Raw genomic sequence first — 17,282 nt, forward strand, 5'->3', positions numbered from 1 at the left:
AGAGTGGATAGTGAGAGAGAGAGACAGAGAGAAAGGTCTTCCTTTTGCCGTTGGTTCACCCTCCAATGGCCGCCACGGCTGGCGCGCTGCTGCCGGCGCACCGTGCTGATCCGATGGCAGGAGCCAGGTGCTTCTCCTGGTCTCCCACGGAGTGCGGGGCCCAAGCACTTGGGCCATCCTCCACTGCACTCCCGGGCCACAGAAGAGAGCTGGCCTGGAAGAGGGGCAACCAGGACAGAATCCGGCGCCCCGACCGGGACTAGAACCCGGTGTGCCGGCAAGGCAGATGTCAGCACTTGGGTGGTTTCACCTGCTGAAGCACAGCGCCGGCCCCTAGCGTTCACTTAATGTGAGGGAATGTATTAACATCTTCCAGTTTACCTTTATTAAATAAAAGCTATCGAGAAAATCTTCCAGCTCCGCTTCCCTCTTTCCCTGTAGCCCCCAGCGTCCTGCTCTGCAGGGGGGCGGCGCTGTCTCTCCCTGCACCTGCTCGCCAGCCGCCGGGGACCCCTGCTCTCTGCAGCCTTCTCTCCGGGATGCACGATGTCCTCCATGGTTTGTTTCTTCAATTCGGAATACAAAGGGAATGGCGGGATACAGACTCCCCCAGGACTTTGGAAGTTCCTCGCATTCCCCACGGTGTTCTGGGAAGGTGTCTACCCTTGGGTGGGGTAACCTGGCCAGGTGCAGTCGAGGGCAGGAGGGCCCTGCCGGTGGCACCGGGGTTTTCCATCGTTCTGCATTCCGATGTTAAAACGGAGCAAACAGCTAGCACAGCCAGATGCCCACGTGCAGCACGCACACAGCAGGCGTCAGGGTGGCCCCGGAGCCCCCCATGCCGGTGGGTAAAGGAGCAGGGGTCACCAGGGGAGCCCTTACAGGTGCTAGAATTCGCCTGTGAGTGGCTAAGTAGACAGCTAGAAACAAACAAGCAGACAAGCAATTGCATTGTGGAAATGCCTCAAACAGATTTCTTGGTTAGGGAATGCCTTCAGGTTAAAGGAACTTGTTACAAACAGCAAGCGCCCCCCTCCCGATGATTATAAACCTTGTCTCCCGCTCTGGCTTCTGGCTGCGGTGGGAGTGGCCGACCTTGGCGCGGCAGCAGGGGTCCTGAGGTGTTGCCCTCACCGCAGGCCAGGGCCTGAAGTGGCCGATCCACCCCAGCTGCGGTGGGGAGCGGTGTCTTCCGCCTCCTCCGGGAGCGCAGACGCCTTGGCTGGAGCCGCATCCTGAGCAGGACCTGCCGCGGCCTGGGAGGCTGCCCTGACCCAGGCTTGTGGACGAAGGCAGATTCCTCCGCCCGGGACGCGTGGAGTTGGAGGCCATTACCCCGTCACCAAGTGCACCTGGGGCTCCGTGCACCCAGCCTGAGACGTTATTGATAATAGCGACTTAGCGCGTGCACTCACTTCCCTCTTTATTAACTCTATTTATTTGAAGGGCAGGGAGGGGAGGGAAGGGGAGAACAGTTCGCATCTGCTGGTTCCCTCTGCAGACTTGCAAGCAGCATTCGCTAAGCCTTGGGCGGGGAAGGTGTAGGCTGCCTGGGAGGGCGCCCACCTGCAGAGGGACAGGGCCTGGGGAGGTGGAGTGAGCCTGGGGGAGGTGGGGGAGCCGGGTCTGCCAGAGCACAGCCGGGCCCAGACCCCAGCTTCAGTCTCTCTCTCCCCCGCCAGACCCCAGCTTCAAGGTCCCTCCCTCCCGGGGTCCCCATGCCCACTCCCCCAGGTCAGACCCCAGCTTCAAGGTCCCTCCCTCCCGGGGCCCCGTGCCCACTCCCCCAGGTCAGACCCCAGCCCCGGGCCCCACACCTTCTCCCCCAGGTCAGACCCCAGCCCCGGGCCCCACACCTTCTCCCCCAGGTCGGGCCCCACACCTTCTCCCCCAGGTCAGACCCTAGCCCTGGGCCCCCACACCTTCTCCCCCAGGTCAGACCCCAGCCCTGGGCCCCACACCTTCTCCCCCAGGTCAGACGCCAGCCCTGGGCCCCCACACCTTCTCCCCCATCAGACCCCAGCCCTGGGCCCCCACACCTTCTCCCCCAGGTCAGACCCCAGCCCCGGGCCCCACACCTTCTCCCCCAGGTCGGGCCCCACACCTTCTCCCCCAGGTCAGACCCTAGCCCTGGGCCCCCACACCTTCTCCCCCAGGTCAGACCCCAGCCCTGGGCCCCACACCTTCTCCCCCAGGTCAGACGCCAGCCCTGGGCCCCCACACCTTCTCCCCCATCAGACCCCAGCCCTGGGCCCCCACACCTTCTCCCCCAGGTCAGACCCCAGCCCTGGGCCCCCACACCTTCTCCCCCGCCAGACCCCAGCTTCAAGGTCCCTCCCTCCCGGCCCCCCCACCCCGAGTTCACAGTGGACACTCGATGTCACCTGCCCGGTGTTGGTGCAGAAGCAGGTGGGGGAGGAGGCACTTTGCGTCTGCTCCTGCAGAATCAATACTGCCCAGACGTCCTCGGCTCCCGGAGGCCGAGGCTTATCTACAGCACTGTGGCTTTTCTGGCCCATCCTGGTGTTAAGTGGCTGCTTATTTTTAAGACCCATTTTAGGCCTATTTTTAAACCCTGATGTTTTTACAATTATGGGAAATTTTTACTTTGTGAGTTTCGCTCTGAAGGTTACGATCCTGTTACCCAGTTCAGGGTGACCGAGCCCACGGTGAGGCAGCTGCTCAGCTGTGGCCTGTCACAGCCTGGCCAGCGCCACCCGCCCGCCCAGACCTTCCTCCTCTCCCAGCACTCGCCTGGGTGCTGGGCAGACCCTGGGCCACCACCCGCCCACGTGATGGCTGCTTCTTTCTGGTGTTCTGGGAGGCAGAATTCTATTTGTTATTTATTTTTACAATTGATTTATTTATTTGAAAGGAAAAGTTACAGAGAGAGGGAGAGACAGAGAGAGAGAGAATCTTCCATCTGCTGGTTTACTTCCCACATGGCTGCAATGACTGGGGATGGACCAGGCTGACGCCAGCACCCAGGAGCGTCTTCCAGGAGTGCACATGGGTGCAGGGGCCCAGGGACTTGGACCACCTTTCTCTGCTTTCCCAGTTGTATTAGCAGGGAACTGAATCAGAAGTGGAGCAGCCGGGACTCCAACTAGTGCCCAAATGGGATGCTGGCATCTCAGGCGATGGCTTTACCTTCCATGCCACAGCACTGGCCCCTTGGCAAGGCAGAATTCTAAGGTGGCTTGAAAGACCCTTCCCCCACCATGCACTGGACAGCCCCTCCCCGGAGTGGTGGCAGAGCCTGTGACAGCGGCAGGGGGGGAGCCGTCCTGGGTTGGGTCCCACCGTGCGGCAGTGGGGGAGCCGTCCTGGGTCGGGGTCCCACCGTGCGGCAGTGGGGGAGCCGTCCTGCGTTGGGGTCCCACCGTGCGGCCGTGGGGGAGCCGTCCTGGGTCGGGGTCCCACCGTGCGGCCGTGGGGGAGCCGTCCTGGGTCGGGGTCCCACCGTGCGGCCGTGGGGGAGCCGTCCTGGGTCGGGGTCCCACCGTGCGGCAGTGGGGGAGCCGTCCTGGGTCGGGGTCCCACCGTGCGGCAGTGGGGGAGCCGTCCTGCGTTGGGGTCCCACCGTGCGGCCGTGGGGGAGCCGTCCTGGGTCGGGGTCCCACCGTGCGGCCGTGGGGGAGCCGTCCTGGGTCGGGGTCCCACCGTGCGGCAGTGGGGGAGCCGTCCTGGGTCGGGGTCCCACCGTGCGGCAGTGGGGGAGCCGTCCTGGGTCGGGGTCCCACCGTGCGGCAGTGGGGGAGCCGTCCTGGGTCGGGGTCCCACCGTGCGGCAGTGGGGGAGCCGTCCTGGGTTGGGGTCCCACCGTGCGAAGGGAAAGGCTTGTGCGATGCAGTTGTGATCCAAGTCTCTCAGTAGCTGTCAGTCAAGGGTGGGCCTGGAGAAAGAATGGGAGGAGATGCCCACCTGCCGATGGGAAACAGGGGAGGCCACGTGCCAGGGGACAGCGGTGGCCTCCACAACTGAGAACTGTGCCCAGCCTGCAGCTAAATTCTGCTGCTGGGGGCCTTGACCTCAGATGACCTCAGCCCCAACCCTTGGGCTGCTGCAAGGCAGGTGGCACGGTCTGGGGCCATCCAGCTGCCACCACTGCGGCTCAGCCAAACCCAGGTGAGGCTTCCCATGGATTCCGTCGTCTGGAGATTGAATGATTCCTTTCCGGTGCTTGTGGCTGGGGGCGGGGACGTCCATCCACCAATGCTGCCGGCCTTCGGCTTCCCTGTGTATAATAATCAGGGTTTCCCTGCGCAGTAACTGGGGTTCCTTTGTGGGAGATAATCAGGGTTTCCTGTGTGAGAGCCGGGGTTTCCTGTGCGAGATAATCAGGATTTCCTGTGTGACATTCAGGGTTCCCTCGTGAGATTACCGGGGTTCCTGGGTGTGATAACCAGGGCTCCCGTGTAAAACAGTCAGGATTTCTTTGTGTGTGAGAATCGGGGTTTCCCTGTGAGATTGTGGTCTCCCTGTGAGATCGGGGTCTCCCTGTGAGATCGGGGTTCCCTGTGAGATCGGGGTTCCCCCTGTGAGATCGGGGTTCCCTGTGAGATCGGGGTCTCCCTGTGAGATCGGGGTTTCCCTGTGAAATTGGGGTCTCCCTGTGAGATTGTGGTCTCCCTGTGAGATCGGGGTTCCCCCTGTGAGATCGGGGTCTCCCTGTGAGATTGGGGTTTCCTGTGAGATCGGGTTTCCCTGTGAGATCGGGGTTTCCCTGTGAGATTGGGGTCTCCCTGTGAGATCGGGGTTCCCCCTGTGTGTGAAGATTGTTTCTGTTGTGTGATAACTGGGGCTCCGTGTGTAGGGATTGGAGTTCCCTGTGTGAGAATCGGAGTTGTTTGTGAGAACTGAGGCCCCCTGTGAGAGAGTCGGAGTTTACGTGTGAGGTGGCCGGGGTTTCCTCTTGTATGAGAATCGGGGCTGTCCCTGGAGCCGGCACAGCCTGCTGGGCCCGGCCGCCACCTCCCAGCGGCGGGAGGGGAGCCGCACTGCTCGGAGCCTGGTCTGTCCTTGTCGCCTGTGACTCCTGCATTGACTGATGTCCTATAAGTGAAGGAAGCCTTCAATGAGAGTATCTTCAATTCAAACCAACTTAATGAAGTAAAAGCAATAAATGAGGATTTCAAGTTTCAAGGTCTCCATAAGCTTCCTGTTGTAAGAGACCCATCTAATAAATAAACCAGGAGAGGAGACGTGTGCAGGTTAGCACAGGGCACCCGACACCACACAGCGTGCGGGCCAGCCGGCGGCAGTCCCTGGTACACCCTCGGACAGCCCCAGGTGCACCCATCTGTTTAGTTGTCCACCATACAAAGTAGAGATCAAATTTCTAAACTGGAGCTATAAATATTTGACTCTGACAAATTATCCATTCGTTTTTGAATAATAGATGTGAATCAATTAAATTTGCATGGCACGGGCTCGTGACTGGTTGTTTGCCCGGGCTGCAGACTGGCTCCGGGAGGTTGTCGGAGCCTGGGCCCAGGTGGCGTCCCGGAGAGGGGGTCCCACGCCGCAGCCCCAGCTCCGAGGGCACACGGCCGCTGTGGCTGCCTACTTAGGGGTCCCCACATCAGCCACCCAGCTCCGAGGGCGCACCAGGGGCGGCCCCGCGGGCTCAGCAAGTCACCTCTAGGGGCTTGGCCTGAGCACCACAGCTGCCCTACAGGTGCCGGCTCACTAGAGCAGAGGAGGCGGAAGCATGGCCAAGGCATATGCGCCCCACACCCCCAGGGGCCGCCCGCGCTCCCCTGAGGCCAGTCTTCGGAAGGGCGGGTATGGGGTGCAGCCGCTCGGGGGACACTGCTCGCTGCGCCGGGCCTGGGCCACAGGGAGCCCGCGTGGGAGCTCCAGCTCCTGGCTTTGGCCTTCCGGGAGCTACCCCCACACGCACGCACAGCCCCGGGCGACCCTCGTGGGTCCCTGATGTGCTACACCACATGGGCCCAGCAGGCCCGCTCGGCCTCAGGTTCTCCGGCTCTCAGCGCTTGTCTCTCCCACAGACTCACTTACTTGAACCCCGCGTGGAGCTGTCAGCGTGTGGCAGCCCAGGCCGGCGCCGGGAAAGACGGGAAGTGCCAAGCCGAGTTCATCTTGAGAAGAAAGGAATGAGGAGCTCTGGTGGGGCCGCGCGAGCCCTCGTGACTGGGGTCTGTGCGGGGCCAGGGCGCCACCAGAAGTGAGCGCAGGAGAGGCTCCCCCGCCTGCAGACTGGGTGAGCCGGAGGCACCAGGCCCCGGCAGGGTGAGGAGGGAGCCCTCAGGAGTGTGGCCGGCCTGTGGCAGTGACCACAGCAGGGCAGTGTCCACAGGGATGACATGACTACAGGATGGAAGCGACCATAGCGCTGCAGCAGCCGCAGGCTGGGGGTGACCACAGGACAGACGTGGCCACAGCGTGGCAGTGACAAGGACAATGGTGACCACAGGATGGAAGCGACCATAGCACTGCAGCAGCCGCAGCCTGGGAGTGACCACAAGGACAGGAGTGGCCACAGCGTGGCAGTGACAAGGATGACGGTGGCCATGGGGACAGAAGTGACCACAAGGGTGGCCGTGGCCACAAGGCCACAGTCCCAAACATCGCCCAGAGGCCAGACCAGACGAGAGCAGGGTGAGTGGCACCACGGTGAGCAGCTGGGCCTGGCAGGCACAGGTTCCGCCCCCGTGCGGGGATCCAGCTAGTGCCTGGGTTACCGAGGCAGCTGAGGAAGCTTCCGAATGTCGAATGGTGGACACAAGAGAAAAACAGGCAGGGGCGGGGAGCGTCCGGCCTGCGGGCCGTCCGAGGCCCACGCACTCACCTGGCCTGGCCCTGCCACAGGCAAGCACAGGCAGAACTTGAAATTCAACACATGAACGGCAGGTGAATGTTTGACAGCTGAATGATGTTGTAAGTGTCCACGTGGGTCTTGGCGGGAGAAGGTCTCCTGGGCTGCAAGGGTGAGGAGTGGGGTGCATGAGGCTCGGGGTTATAATTCAGGGATGGAACCCAAGCTCCGTGTGACTGCTGGGTCCTGCACCCTCTGACCTCAGCCAGCCAGCTAAGCGCAGGCCTCAGGGACAGCAGCTACACCTGGGCAGCGAGAAGAAGCCACGCCCCTTCTCTCACCCCCCATCTCAGGCCGCCTGTGGGACAGAAGCCGTTGCAGGCTGATCCCAACCTCAGGAGCGGGACTCAGACAAGTGCAGCCCGGTGTCTGCTCTCAGAGATTCAAGGTCATCAGGGTCCTCGGGCTCCAGGATACACGGGGGCAGGTGCTGGCCAGAGTGCCTACAAGGCACACACAGCTGGCCAGGGCAGGCTGCAGGTGAGGGTGAACAGGGCTGCTGGCTGCAGGAGAGGGCGCACGCAGGGCTGTGGCTGCAGGAGAGGGCACACGCAGGGCTGTGGCTGCAGGAGAGGGCACACGCAGGGCTCCGGCTGCAGGAGAGGGCACGCAGGGCTGTGGCTGCAGGAGAGGCACACGCAGGGCTGTGGCTGCAGGTGAGGGCACACGCAGGGCTGTGGCTGCAGGAGAGGGCACATGCAGGGCTGTGGTTGCAGGAGAGGGCACACGCAGGGCTCCGGCTGCAGGAGAGGGCATGCAGGGCTCCGGCTGCAGGAGAGGGCACGCACAGGGCTGTGGCTGCAGGAGAGGGCATGCAGGGCTGTGGCTGCTGGTGAGGGCACGCGCAGGGCTGTGGCTGCAGGTGAGGGCACGCAGGGCTGTGGCTGCAGGAGAGGGCACATGCAGGGCTGTGGCTGCAGGAGAGGGCACACGCAGGGCTCCGGCTGCAGGAGAGGGCACGCAGGGCTGTGGCTGCAGGAGAGGGCACACGCAGGGCTCTGGCTGCAGGAGAGGGCACACGCAGGGCTCCGGCTGCAGGAGAGGGCACGCAGGGCTGTGGCTGCAGGAGAGGCACACGCAGGGCTGTGGCTGCAGGTGAGGGCACACGCAGGGCTGTGGCTGCAGGAGAGGGCACACGCAGGGCTGTGGTTGCAGGAGAGGGCACACGCAGGGCTCCGGCTGCAGGAGAGGGCATGCAGGGCTGTGGCTGCAGGAGAGGGCACATGCAGGGCTGTGGCTGCAGGAGAGGGCGCACGCAGGGCTGTGGCTGCAGGAGAGGGCACACGCAGGGCTCTGGCTGCAGGTGCCTCGCAGGGCTGTTTCATAGCCACGTGTGCCACGCTCTTTCTGTTCCTCTCACTCTAATTGCTCCTCCCCCTCGCTCCGTCTCCATGTAACATCTGGTTGAAGTTCCTCATCCAAACAGCACTGGCGACACCCACAACGCCTGCCCCTGCCTGAGGCCTGGGTCCCACCCGTCCATCCTCCTCTTGGTGGTAGTTCTTCACCTCCAGAAGCCGATCGGCTCAGCAGAGGGGGAGGTGCCTCCCAGGCTGTGCACTGGGACTCTGGGGGGTGTTTCCGGCTGTCACCCTCACCAGCAAGTCATGCCAGGTGCCGAGTGCCCAGTGGAATTTAGAAAAGTATGCTGGGGCTGGCACTGTGGCACAGTAGGCTAAGCCTCCACCTGCGATGCCGGCATCCCACACGGGGGCTCGTTCATGTCCTGGTTGCCCCACTTCCGATCCAGCTCTCTGCTGTGGCCCGGGAAGGCAGTGGAGGATGGCCCACGTGCTTGGGCCCCTGCACCCACGTGGGAGACCAGGAGGAAGCACCTGGCTCCTGGCTTTGGGTCGGCCCAGCTCCAACCGTTGTGGTCATTCGGGGAGTGAGCCAGCAGATGGAAGACCTCGGTCTCTGTCTCTCCTCCCTATGTCTGCAACTACCTCTCAAATACATAAATAAGTAACTCTTTAACAGAGGAGAGACCAGCAGCAGCTCTGTTGCTCACCCTAGGCTGCGTCCCGTCAGGGCATGCGGCGTGTCGTCCATCCCTGGAGCCGAGGGTGCTGGGGTGTGAAGCTCTCTGCAGCCTTTCCCACGTTGACTGGGGAAAATGGGTGCCCTGAGGAGCCACGGCGCCAAGTCAGGCCCGGCAGGGCGCCCGACGATGGCCCTAGGAACACTGACAGCTGCCCTCGTCTGGTGAGGGCAGTGAGCCGGCCACTCTGGGGAAGGTTTCCGGAGAGTTCTTCCTTCAAAGCCCCGGTGGGCTTTCTCAGAACACACACACACACACACACACACACACACACACCCCGCAGGTAAGCAGACGTCATCAGTGGCCAGCAAAGTGCCGTGAGCATCCCCAAGGGCTGCTGGCTCTGCCTGGACCACGTCCGCCTCTCCGTAGCCATTGCTGATAGTGCTCTGTCTTCGGGATGGTCCGGGAAAGCCGTGTTCCATCCGTGCTCCAGTTCTTCCAGGGAATGCCTGGGGGTCTTGGTCCCACTCGCCTAGAGCCCGTACTCCAAGCTCCACTCCTGTCCGGCGGATCTGGGCACGCACGCAGCATCGGTGCCCGTGGAGCAGGGGGCGGAACTGTGGCTGCTGAACCCCCCACCCCGGCCCAGGCGTCTGGGGTGCGGTGGTCTCTGCTGGGGGCCACCAGGCCTCTTCAGTGAGCACACGACACGGCAAGCTGCGTCTCCCCAGGCGCAGGCGCCACCTTCGGCGTCACCTCGGCGAACGCTGTGCGCTGGGGGTTTCCTCGGAGTGTTCCACACACGCCGCCGGGGACGTCACCACTCTCCCTCCCACGCCGCTCATGAACCTGAGGTTTGTTCCTGCTGCAAACTGAGCGGGGCTCCTGTTGCTCTGGGAGGGGCTCTTTTCAACGTGGCTTTATTCTCGCTGCCCCACGCTGGGTGGCGTTCAGGTGTGCAAGGAGCCAGTGCTTAGGTTTTCACAGCAGACGTTTCCCATGAACTTGAAGACCCTCAAGGACACAAAGTATCCCTGGTGTGCTGCTTTTTCAAAAAAAAAAAAGTTTTTAATGTTTTAATTTGAAGGGTAGATTAGCGAGAGAGATATCAAGAGCGAAAGTGAGAACAAGGGTGGGGGGCTTCCATCTGCCAGCTCACTCCCCAATGAGGGCTGCAACAAGGGGACCAGAGCAGGCGGAAGCCAGGGGCCAGGAGCTTCCTCCAGGTCGCCCGTGTATGGGGGCTGGGGCCCAAGCACTTGGGCCGCCCTCTGCTGCTGTCCCCGGGCCACGGACAGGGAGCAGCTGGGACTTGAGCCAGTGCCATGTAGGATGCTGGGGTCACGGTGTGACTTTACCTGCTGTGCCCCGGTGCTGGCCCCCAGTTGCTTCCAAACGACCCCCTTCTGGCTCCCCACATGCCAGCCACTGCCCAAGGGAGAAGAAAGTCCAGGCTTAGCCTTGGAACTCGATTCTTCTAAACTAAGACGGAAACTGACTAACTGAAACACCGGCGTTTGCGAATGCAAGCTCCCAGGCCGCGTGCCAGGGCTGTAAATTATTCAGCGGGTGACACTGAACCTTCAGGTGGGAGCCGGTGAGCTCGCATCACAGGGCCTGTGCGTGGGCAGAGAGCTGAGCCCCGCCAGGGCAGGCCCGCAGCATGGCACCACCGGCCAGGGGAGTGTGGAGGACCCCACCACTGGCCAGGGGAGTATGGAGGACCCCACCACCCGCCAGGGGAGTGTGGAGGACCCCACCACCGGCCAGGGGAGTGTGGAGGACCCCATCACCAGCCAGGGGAGTGTGGAGGACCCCACCACCGGCCAGGGGAGTAGAGAGGACCCCACCACCGGCCAGGGGAGTATGGAGGACTCCACCACCAGCCAGGGGAATAGAGAGGACCCCACCACTGGCCAGGGGAGTGTGGAAGACCCCACCACCGGCCAGGGCAGGGGAGAGGACCCCACCACTGGCCAGGGCAGGGGAGAGGACCCCACCACCGGCCAGGGCAGGGGAGAGGACCCCATCACTGGCCAGGGGAGTATGGAGGACCCCACCACCGGCCAGGGGAGTGTGGAGGACCCCACCACCGGCCAGGGGAGTGTGGAGGACCCCACCACCGGCCAGGGGAGTGTGGAGGACCCCACCACCCGCCAGGGGAGTGTGGAGGACCCCACCACTGGCCAGGGGAGTGTGCAGGACCCCACCACTGGCCAGGGGAGTGTGGAGGACTCCACCACCAGCCAGGGCAGAGGAGAGGACCCCACCACCGGCCAGGGGAGTGTGGAGGACCCCACCACCGGCCAGGGGAGTGTGGAGGACCCCACCACCGGGGGACTGAGCCGCTGTCCCTGCAGGGGACGGAAGCAGGGTCCAGGGCTCCCGGGGGAGGGAAGGCCTGAGTCCTGCAGTGAGGCCTGAGGATCCCTGACACCTGTGACCTGGGGCAGCTCCCAGTGAGCACTGCCCGTGCCGTCCACCTGGGAACGCTCGGCGTGGGGCCAGTGGGGACGGCTGGCCCTGGGACCCAGGTGACGCATCTCTACATCCAACACAAACCCTCCGGAAGTGGGGCCGCCTCTGCCCTGCCACCCCCACAGCGAGTTTGTACTTTCAGCATCGCCACTTGGCCCCTGGCTGGGTCTCTGTCCCAGAACAGAGGGAGGCACAGTGTGTGGTCAGAGGAGGAGGCACAGTGGTCAGAGGGAGGAGGCACAGAGTGGTCAGAGGGAGGAGGGCACAGTGTGTTCAGAAGGAGGAGGCACAGTGTGGTCAGAGGGAGGAGGGTACAGTCTGGTTAGATGGAGGAGGCACAGTGGTCAGAGGGAGGAGGCACAGAGCAGTCAGAGGGAAGAGGCACAGTGTGGTCAGAGGGAGGAGGCACAGTGGTCAGAGGGAGGAGGGCACAGTGTGTTCAGAAGGAGGAGGCACAGTGTGGTCAGAGGGAGGAGGGTACAGTCTGGTTAGATGGAGGAGGCACAGTGGTCAGAGGGAGGAGGCACAGAGTGGTCAGAGGGAGGAGGCACAGTGGGGTCACACAGGAAGGGGAGCACAGTGTGGGAGGAGCTCTGCAGGAATGGAGGTGCCAGTAGGGGCCCAGGCGGAGATGTGAGCCACCCCATCCTGTCTGGGTGCGTGAAGACACGGCTGGGGACCTCACCCCTCATCTCCCCCCGGGGCCAGTGGGCAGAGCCCCATCGCCGGCCAGGCCCTGGGCCTTGTTGTCTGCATTGAGGAAAACGAATCATTCGAGGGGACTTCAAAAAGCTCACGGAAAATGCAAAGTATGACAAAACCACGGATTTCAGCAGTTTTATTGACACGAGCACAATCTTCCCAGGAACTCTGTGGAGCGCCCTTGTATGGGAAAAGTGCTTACCGTGATGGTTGGCTGTAACAGGTGCCGGTACAGTCAGTAAACGCCCGGAAATTCTGCAAGGTGTTCTCAGGGCGGAGTCCTGCCCCCGCACACCCTGCCCCCCCACACTGCCTCCCCCTACACCTTGCCCCCACCCTGCCCCCTGCACAGCCCCATCCCTGCCCTCTGTACACCCCCATCCCCTGCCCCCCCACCATGTCCCCTCCAAATCCTGGCCCAAACACAAACACCCTACCCCCCACCCTTCCCACACCCTGCGCCCCACAACCTCCCCCAGGCCCTGCCTCACCCCAGTCTTAGCCCACGGGAGCAAAGAGGTGGAGTGGCCCAGCTCTCGGGGACTGAATGATGCGGGGAGGCTAGGCGGGCTCCCTTTTCTCCGCTCGCCTCACCAGCGGCAGGTTTGCATTGTGCATCTTTTTTTTTTTTTTTTTTTTGATAGGCAGAGTGGACAGTGAGAGAGAGAGACAGAGAGAAAGGTCTTCCTTTACCGTTGGTTCACCCTCCAATGGCCGCCGCGGCCGGTGCACCGCACTGCTCCGAAGCCAGGAGCCAGGTGCTTCTCCTGGTCTCCCATGGGGTGCAGGGCCCAAGGACTTGAGCCATCTTCCACTGCACTCCCTGGCCACAGCAGAGAGCTGGCCTGGAAGAGGGGCAAGTGGGACAGAATCCGGCACCCCGACCGGGACTAGAACCCGGTGTGCCAGCGCTGCAGGCAGAGGATTAGCCTAGTGAGCCGCGGCGCCGGCCTGTATTGTGCATCTTTATAAGCTGTGGTGTTGGAGATGGGACACATAGCTCAGGGGTCACGCAGACGGAGCTGAAAGCCGCAATGCCCTCAAGGCGCCCTGTGTTCCATTCCGTCCATGGAACAATACTCTGCCGCGGAACGAATGCGCCACATCCCATCTGCCCGTTCGTCCATCGGTGGGCGCTTGGGCTGCCCCAGCTTTTGCTGCTGTCAATATTGCCACGATGGAAACCCCCGCACAAGTTCTCGTGTGGCTCCTTTGTCCTGAGTGCACACCAGGGGTGGTGGCTCCTTTGTCCCGAGTGCACACCGGGGGTGGTGGCTCCTTTGTCCCGAGTGCACACCGGGGGTGGTGGCTCCTTTGTCCTGAGTGCACACCAGGGGTGGTGGCTCCTTTGTCCCGAGTGCACACCGGGGGTGGTGGCTCCTTTGTCCCGAGTGCACACGGGGGTGGTGGCTCCTTTGTCCTGAGTGCACACCAGGGGTGGTGGCTCCTTTGTCCCGAGTGCACACCGGGGGTGGTGGCTCCTTTGTCCCGAGTGCACACGGGGGTGGTGGCTCCTTTGTCCTGAGTGCACACCAGGGGTGGTGGCTCCTTTGTCCCGAGTGCACACCGGGGGTGGTGGCTCCTTTGTCCTGAGTGCACACCGGGGGTGGTGGGGGTGGTGGCTCCTTTGTCCTGAGTGCACACCGGGGGTGGTGGCTCCTTTGTCCTGAGTGCACACGGGGGTGGTGGCTCCTTTGTCCTGAGTGCACACCAGGGGTGGTGGCTCCTTTGTCCCGAGTGCACACTGGGGGTGGTGGGGGTGGTGGCTCCTTTGTCCCGAGTGCACACCGGGGGTGGTGGCTCCTTTGTCCTGAGTGCACACGGGGGTGGTGGCTCCTTTGTCCTGAGTGCACACTGGGTCATGTGGCTCCTTTGTCCTGAGTGCACACCGGGGGTGGTGGCGCTGGGTGACCCCGAGCTACACTCCCAGCGGCAGCGTGCGGGTTCCGGATTCTCCAGTCCCTGCCTGCACCCGTTACCATTCACCCTCTAAGAGACGCTCCCCGTGGTGGGCGCTGTGCGGTGGTTCCTCGGTGTGGCTTGCGTCTCCCTGACGACGGCTCGCCGTACGCCTTTCTCGAGTGTTCAGCGGCCAGTGGCGGGTCTCCTGTAGAACGCTGTTCACGCACACAGCCTTAGGGAACGGCCTTGTCCGCTCACTGCTGCGTGGCGAGGGCGCTGTGGGTGTCCCGGATGCAATGCTCTGTCAGGTGTAGGATGAGCCGCTACTTTCTCCCAGTCTCCGGGCATCTTTCTGCTTCCTTCATGCCATCGTGAGTCACGCGACGTGTGTGATTGAGGAAGTGCAGCTCACCTGTCTTCCGTGGTGGCTCCAGCTTTGGCCTCACATCGGGAGCCGTTACCGCATCTCGGATTTCAGGTCGTGAGGCCTGCGCCTGCATTTTCCCCTTGGGGCCTCATAGTTTTTGTTCTTGCCCTTACATTGTTGATCTGCTTCAAGTTAAATTGAATGTCTTGTGTAAAATGCGGATTAAGCCTTCACCCTTTTGCACGTGAATATGGAATTGTCCCGGCGCCCTTGGGAAAGCGGATCTGGAAAGCCGTGCACCAGCGGCGTGCTGGGTTGGCCGTGTGAACCTGCAGAGATGGACATCTCACACGGCTCAACCAAAGAAAACTGAACGAGCCCCAGCCCAGTCGACCAGAAACCAGAGTCGCAGCCGGGATGCTGCAGCCCCGGAGCCCCCCCCCCCCCACTGCTCCCTTTACCTGCATCTCCCCTCCAGCCCAGGGCCCGTGTCTGGGTCCCCAGTCCCCTGCAGCCACTGGGAAGAGAGGTCAGGGCTCAGCCTCCCTGGACGGGATGGACAGAGCAGGTGTTGCCGTGTCCCCGCCTCTGCCCCGCCCTGCTGGTCACCTGTCACCTCCGTCCATCAGCTTCAGTGCCTTCTCCTGCTCCCAGGTGACCAGGGCCCCCAGGCGCTCACAGCTACCGGAGCCTAGGAGCTCCGCCCTGTGCCCACCCGCGGCAGGCGGAGAGGGAGCTGAGCCTTCCAGGCACCCTCCTAGGGCCCAAGACTTGCAGCCTGCACGTGGATTTTCTCCTGGGGGCCCCCAAATCTCCTTTCGTTCCAGCAGAATTTCTGACCATTAATTGATTGCTGAAGCAGAACTTTGTGGGCCTGCCAGACTCTTTAAAGTTCTCTATTTTTAAAACCTGTTTATTTTCGTTTACTTGAAAGGCAGAGTGATAGTGAGAGAGAACACCTATCCACTGGTCCAGTCTCCAAAGGCCAGCAGCAGCCCGGGCTGGGCAGGCAGGAGGCAGGCACACGAGCACTTGAGCCACCACTTCTGCCTCCCAGGAGCGTGAGCCAGGAGCGGAAGTCAGAGAGAGAGAGAGAGAGAGAGAGAGAGAAAGAGAGAGAGAGAGAGAGAGATTTTCCATCTGCTGGTTCACTCCCCAAGTGGCCACAACAGCTAGGGCTGGGCCAGGCCAAAGCCAGGAGCTTGGAGCTCCATCCCGGTCTCCCACGTGGATGGCAGGGACCCAAGCGCTTGGGCCATTTTCTGCTGCCTTCGCAGGCACGTGAGCGTGGAGCTGGGTGGGAAGTGGAGCAGCCTGGACCCAGCCGGAGCCCATGCGGATGCCAGCGTGGCAGGCAACAGCTTAGCCCACTGCTCCGCAATTTCTGGGCCCTCTGTCTCTTGAAGAATTTTTTCTGGCCTGGGTTATCAGAGAGAGGACGGGTTACCGAGGCACCTGAGGTCAGGTGGGGACTGTGCTTGGACAAGGGGACACCGTGCACACGCACACGGGAGCTCTGCAGCGGCGCCTTCCCCCACACAGCCGGGCGGCGGCCGGGCCGGAGTCTCCGGGCACCTGTTACAGAGCTGCAGCCTTGGGCGGCCCCAGCCTGACCCTTTCTGTGCGTTTCCCTAGGCTCATTCCCCGTCCCCTAAGCTGGGACGGAGCACCTGGCTGGCATGGATGCGTTACCCAGACGGAGCCGGCAGACGGGAGATGTGGGGAGCCACGGTCCCTGGAACTCCCCCTGCAGCAGACGTCTGCGGTCTCAGTGCGCAGGGGTGCGCTCGCGGCGAGGAGAGCCTCAGGCAGGGGCCCTTCCAGAGCTCTCCTGCTCATCCGAGCTCCGCGGCCTCTCCGGTCACGAAGCCGCACGCCCCTCACCGGCCTCGCAGGGCCCAAGACCTGCAGACGATGGATGTGCGGGCCGGGAGGCAGGGCTGCCCTCACAGACGCCTTTGCGGGGCACACCGCCCGTCAGGGCCCTACGCTGCCCCACGTCCTCGTCTGCCCGACGGGTGCTCAGTCAAGGTGGCCACAGCAGCCGTGCGGCAATCACGCCGCGTCCCTGGACAGGGGTCAGTGTTGTGTGACCATGAAGGCTTCGTTCTCCCAGTGTGGGGAGCCCAGGGTGATTCTGAGCCTGGCTCCTCATCCAGCCCCCCGCACCCCCAGGTCTTGACCTCTGGGGTGCCCTGTGCTTGTCCCTCTGCCACCCTGGGCTCCGTTCCTGCCCTGCAGTGAGGGAGTCAAACACAACGACCCCGCCGCTGAAGGTGCCACCCTCCCTCCCCTGGGGCTCGCAGGATCCGGGGCCTGGAGTCCCGGGAGACGCGAGGAGCCTGAACTGAATCTCTGGCGTCTAAAATGCCAAGACAGGGAGCTCAGAGAAGCAGCTCGAGACCCTTCCCCAAGGGCCTTCCCTCTCGGGGGTCCTAGTGCTCACTCTGTCGCCCTCAGCCCGTTTCCTGTCCCACACGCCTGGACTGACTCCATCACCCGAGAGCCCCCTCGCTGGTGCCCGGGCCCAGAGCCCTTTGTCGACTGTCTCGGCCCTGGAGCAGGGCGCTGAGCTCCGCCAGCCACCAAGGTGGGTGCAGCCTGGGAGGCTGGAGGGGCTCAGCCTGAGCTGCAGCCCCCTCCCCCCGCCCCACACGGCCAGCAGGGAACAAAACACAAACCCCGGATGGCCAGCCCTGCACTTGCTGCTGGCCAAGCCTCGGAGTCCGACTGTTTCCACAGGGCCAGCGCTGGGGCGCAGGGCTGAGCTGCCGCTGCAATGCTGTGTCCCACACAGGCACTGGTCCGCAGGTTCAGTCCTGGCTGCTCCACTTCCAACTTGTGGGGAGCAACTCGGACTAGACTAAGTTACTGGAATTAAGACTTATTCTATGCATCTGCTCTCCCACAATATGGCGCTGGGAGAGAAGAAAACAGCTTCTACACAGCTGCCTCCAGTTCAGCCAATAAACTGTAGGACTTGCTCCTGATTGGAGGAGAGCAGCGTG

The 17,282-nt window shown here is 62.8% G+C and overlaps 1 protein-coding gene across 1 annotated transcript; it reads left to right on the forward strand.

Annotated features, from left to right (window-relative positions):
- Nucleotides 1-10,541: 10,541 nt before the first annotated feature.
- On the forward strand, nt 10,542-11,249 carry LOC138843733 (variable charge X-linked protein 3B-like). Its single transcript, XM_070048517.1, has one exon. It carries the CDS (start codon nt 10,542-10,544, stop codon nt 11,247-11,249), a length of 708 nt encoding a protein of 235 aa, XP_069904618.1.
- The last annotated feature ends 6,033 nt before the right edge of the window (nt 11,250-17,282 follow it).

This window comes from Oryctolagus cuniculus, chromosome 9 (genome assembly GCF_964237555.1).
Source record: "Oryctolagus cuniculus chromosome 9, mOryCun1.1, whole genome shotgun sequence".
In the NCBI taxonomy this organism is placed as follows: Eukaryota; Metazoa; Chordata; class Mammalia; order Lagomorpha; family Leporidae; genus Oryctolagus; species Oryctolagus cuniculus.

Excerpts from the sequence above, each read along its gene's own strand:
- LOC138843733 (XM_070048517.1), top strand. The coding sequence starts at position 10,542 with ATGGAGGACCCCACCACCCGCCAGGGGAGTGTGGAGGACCCCACCACC.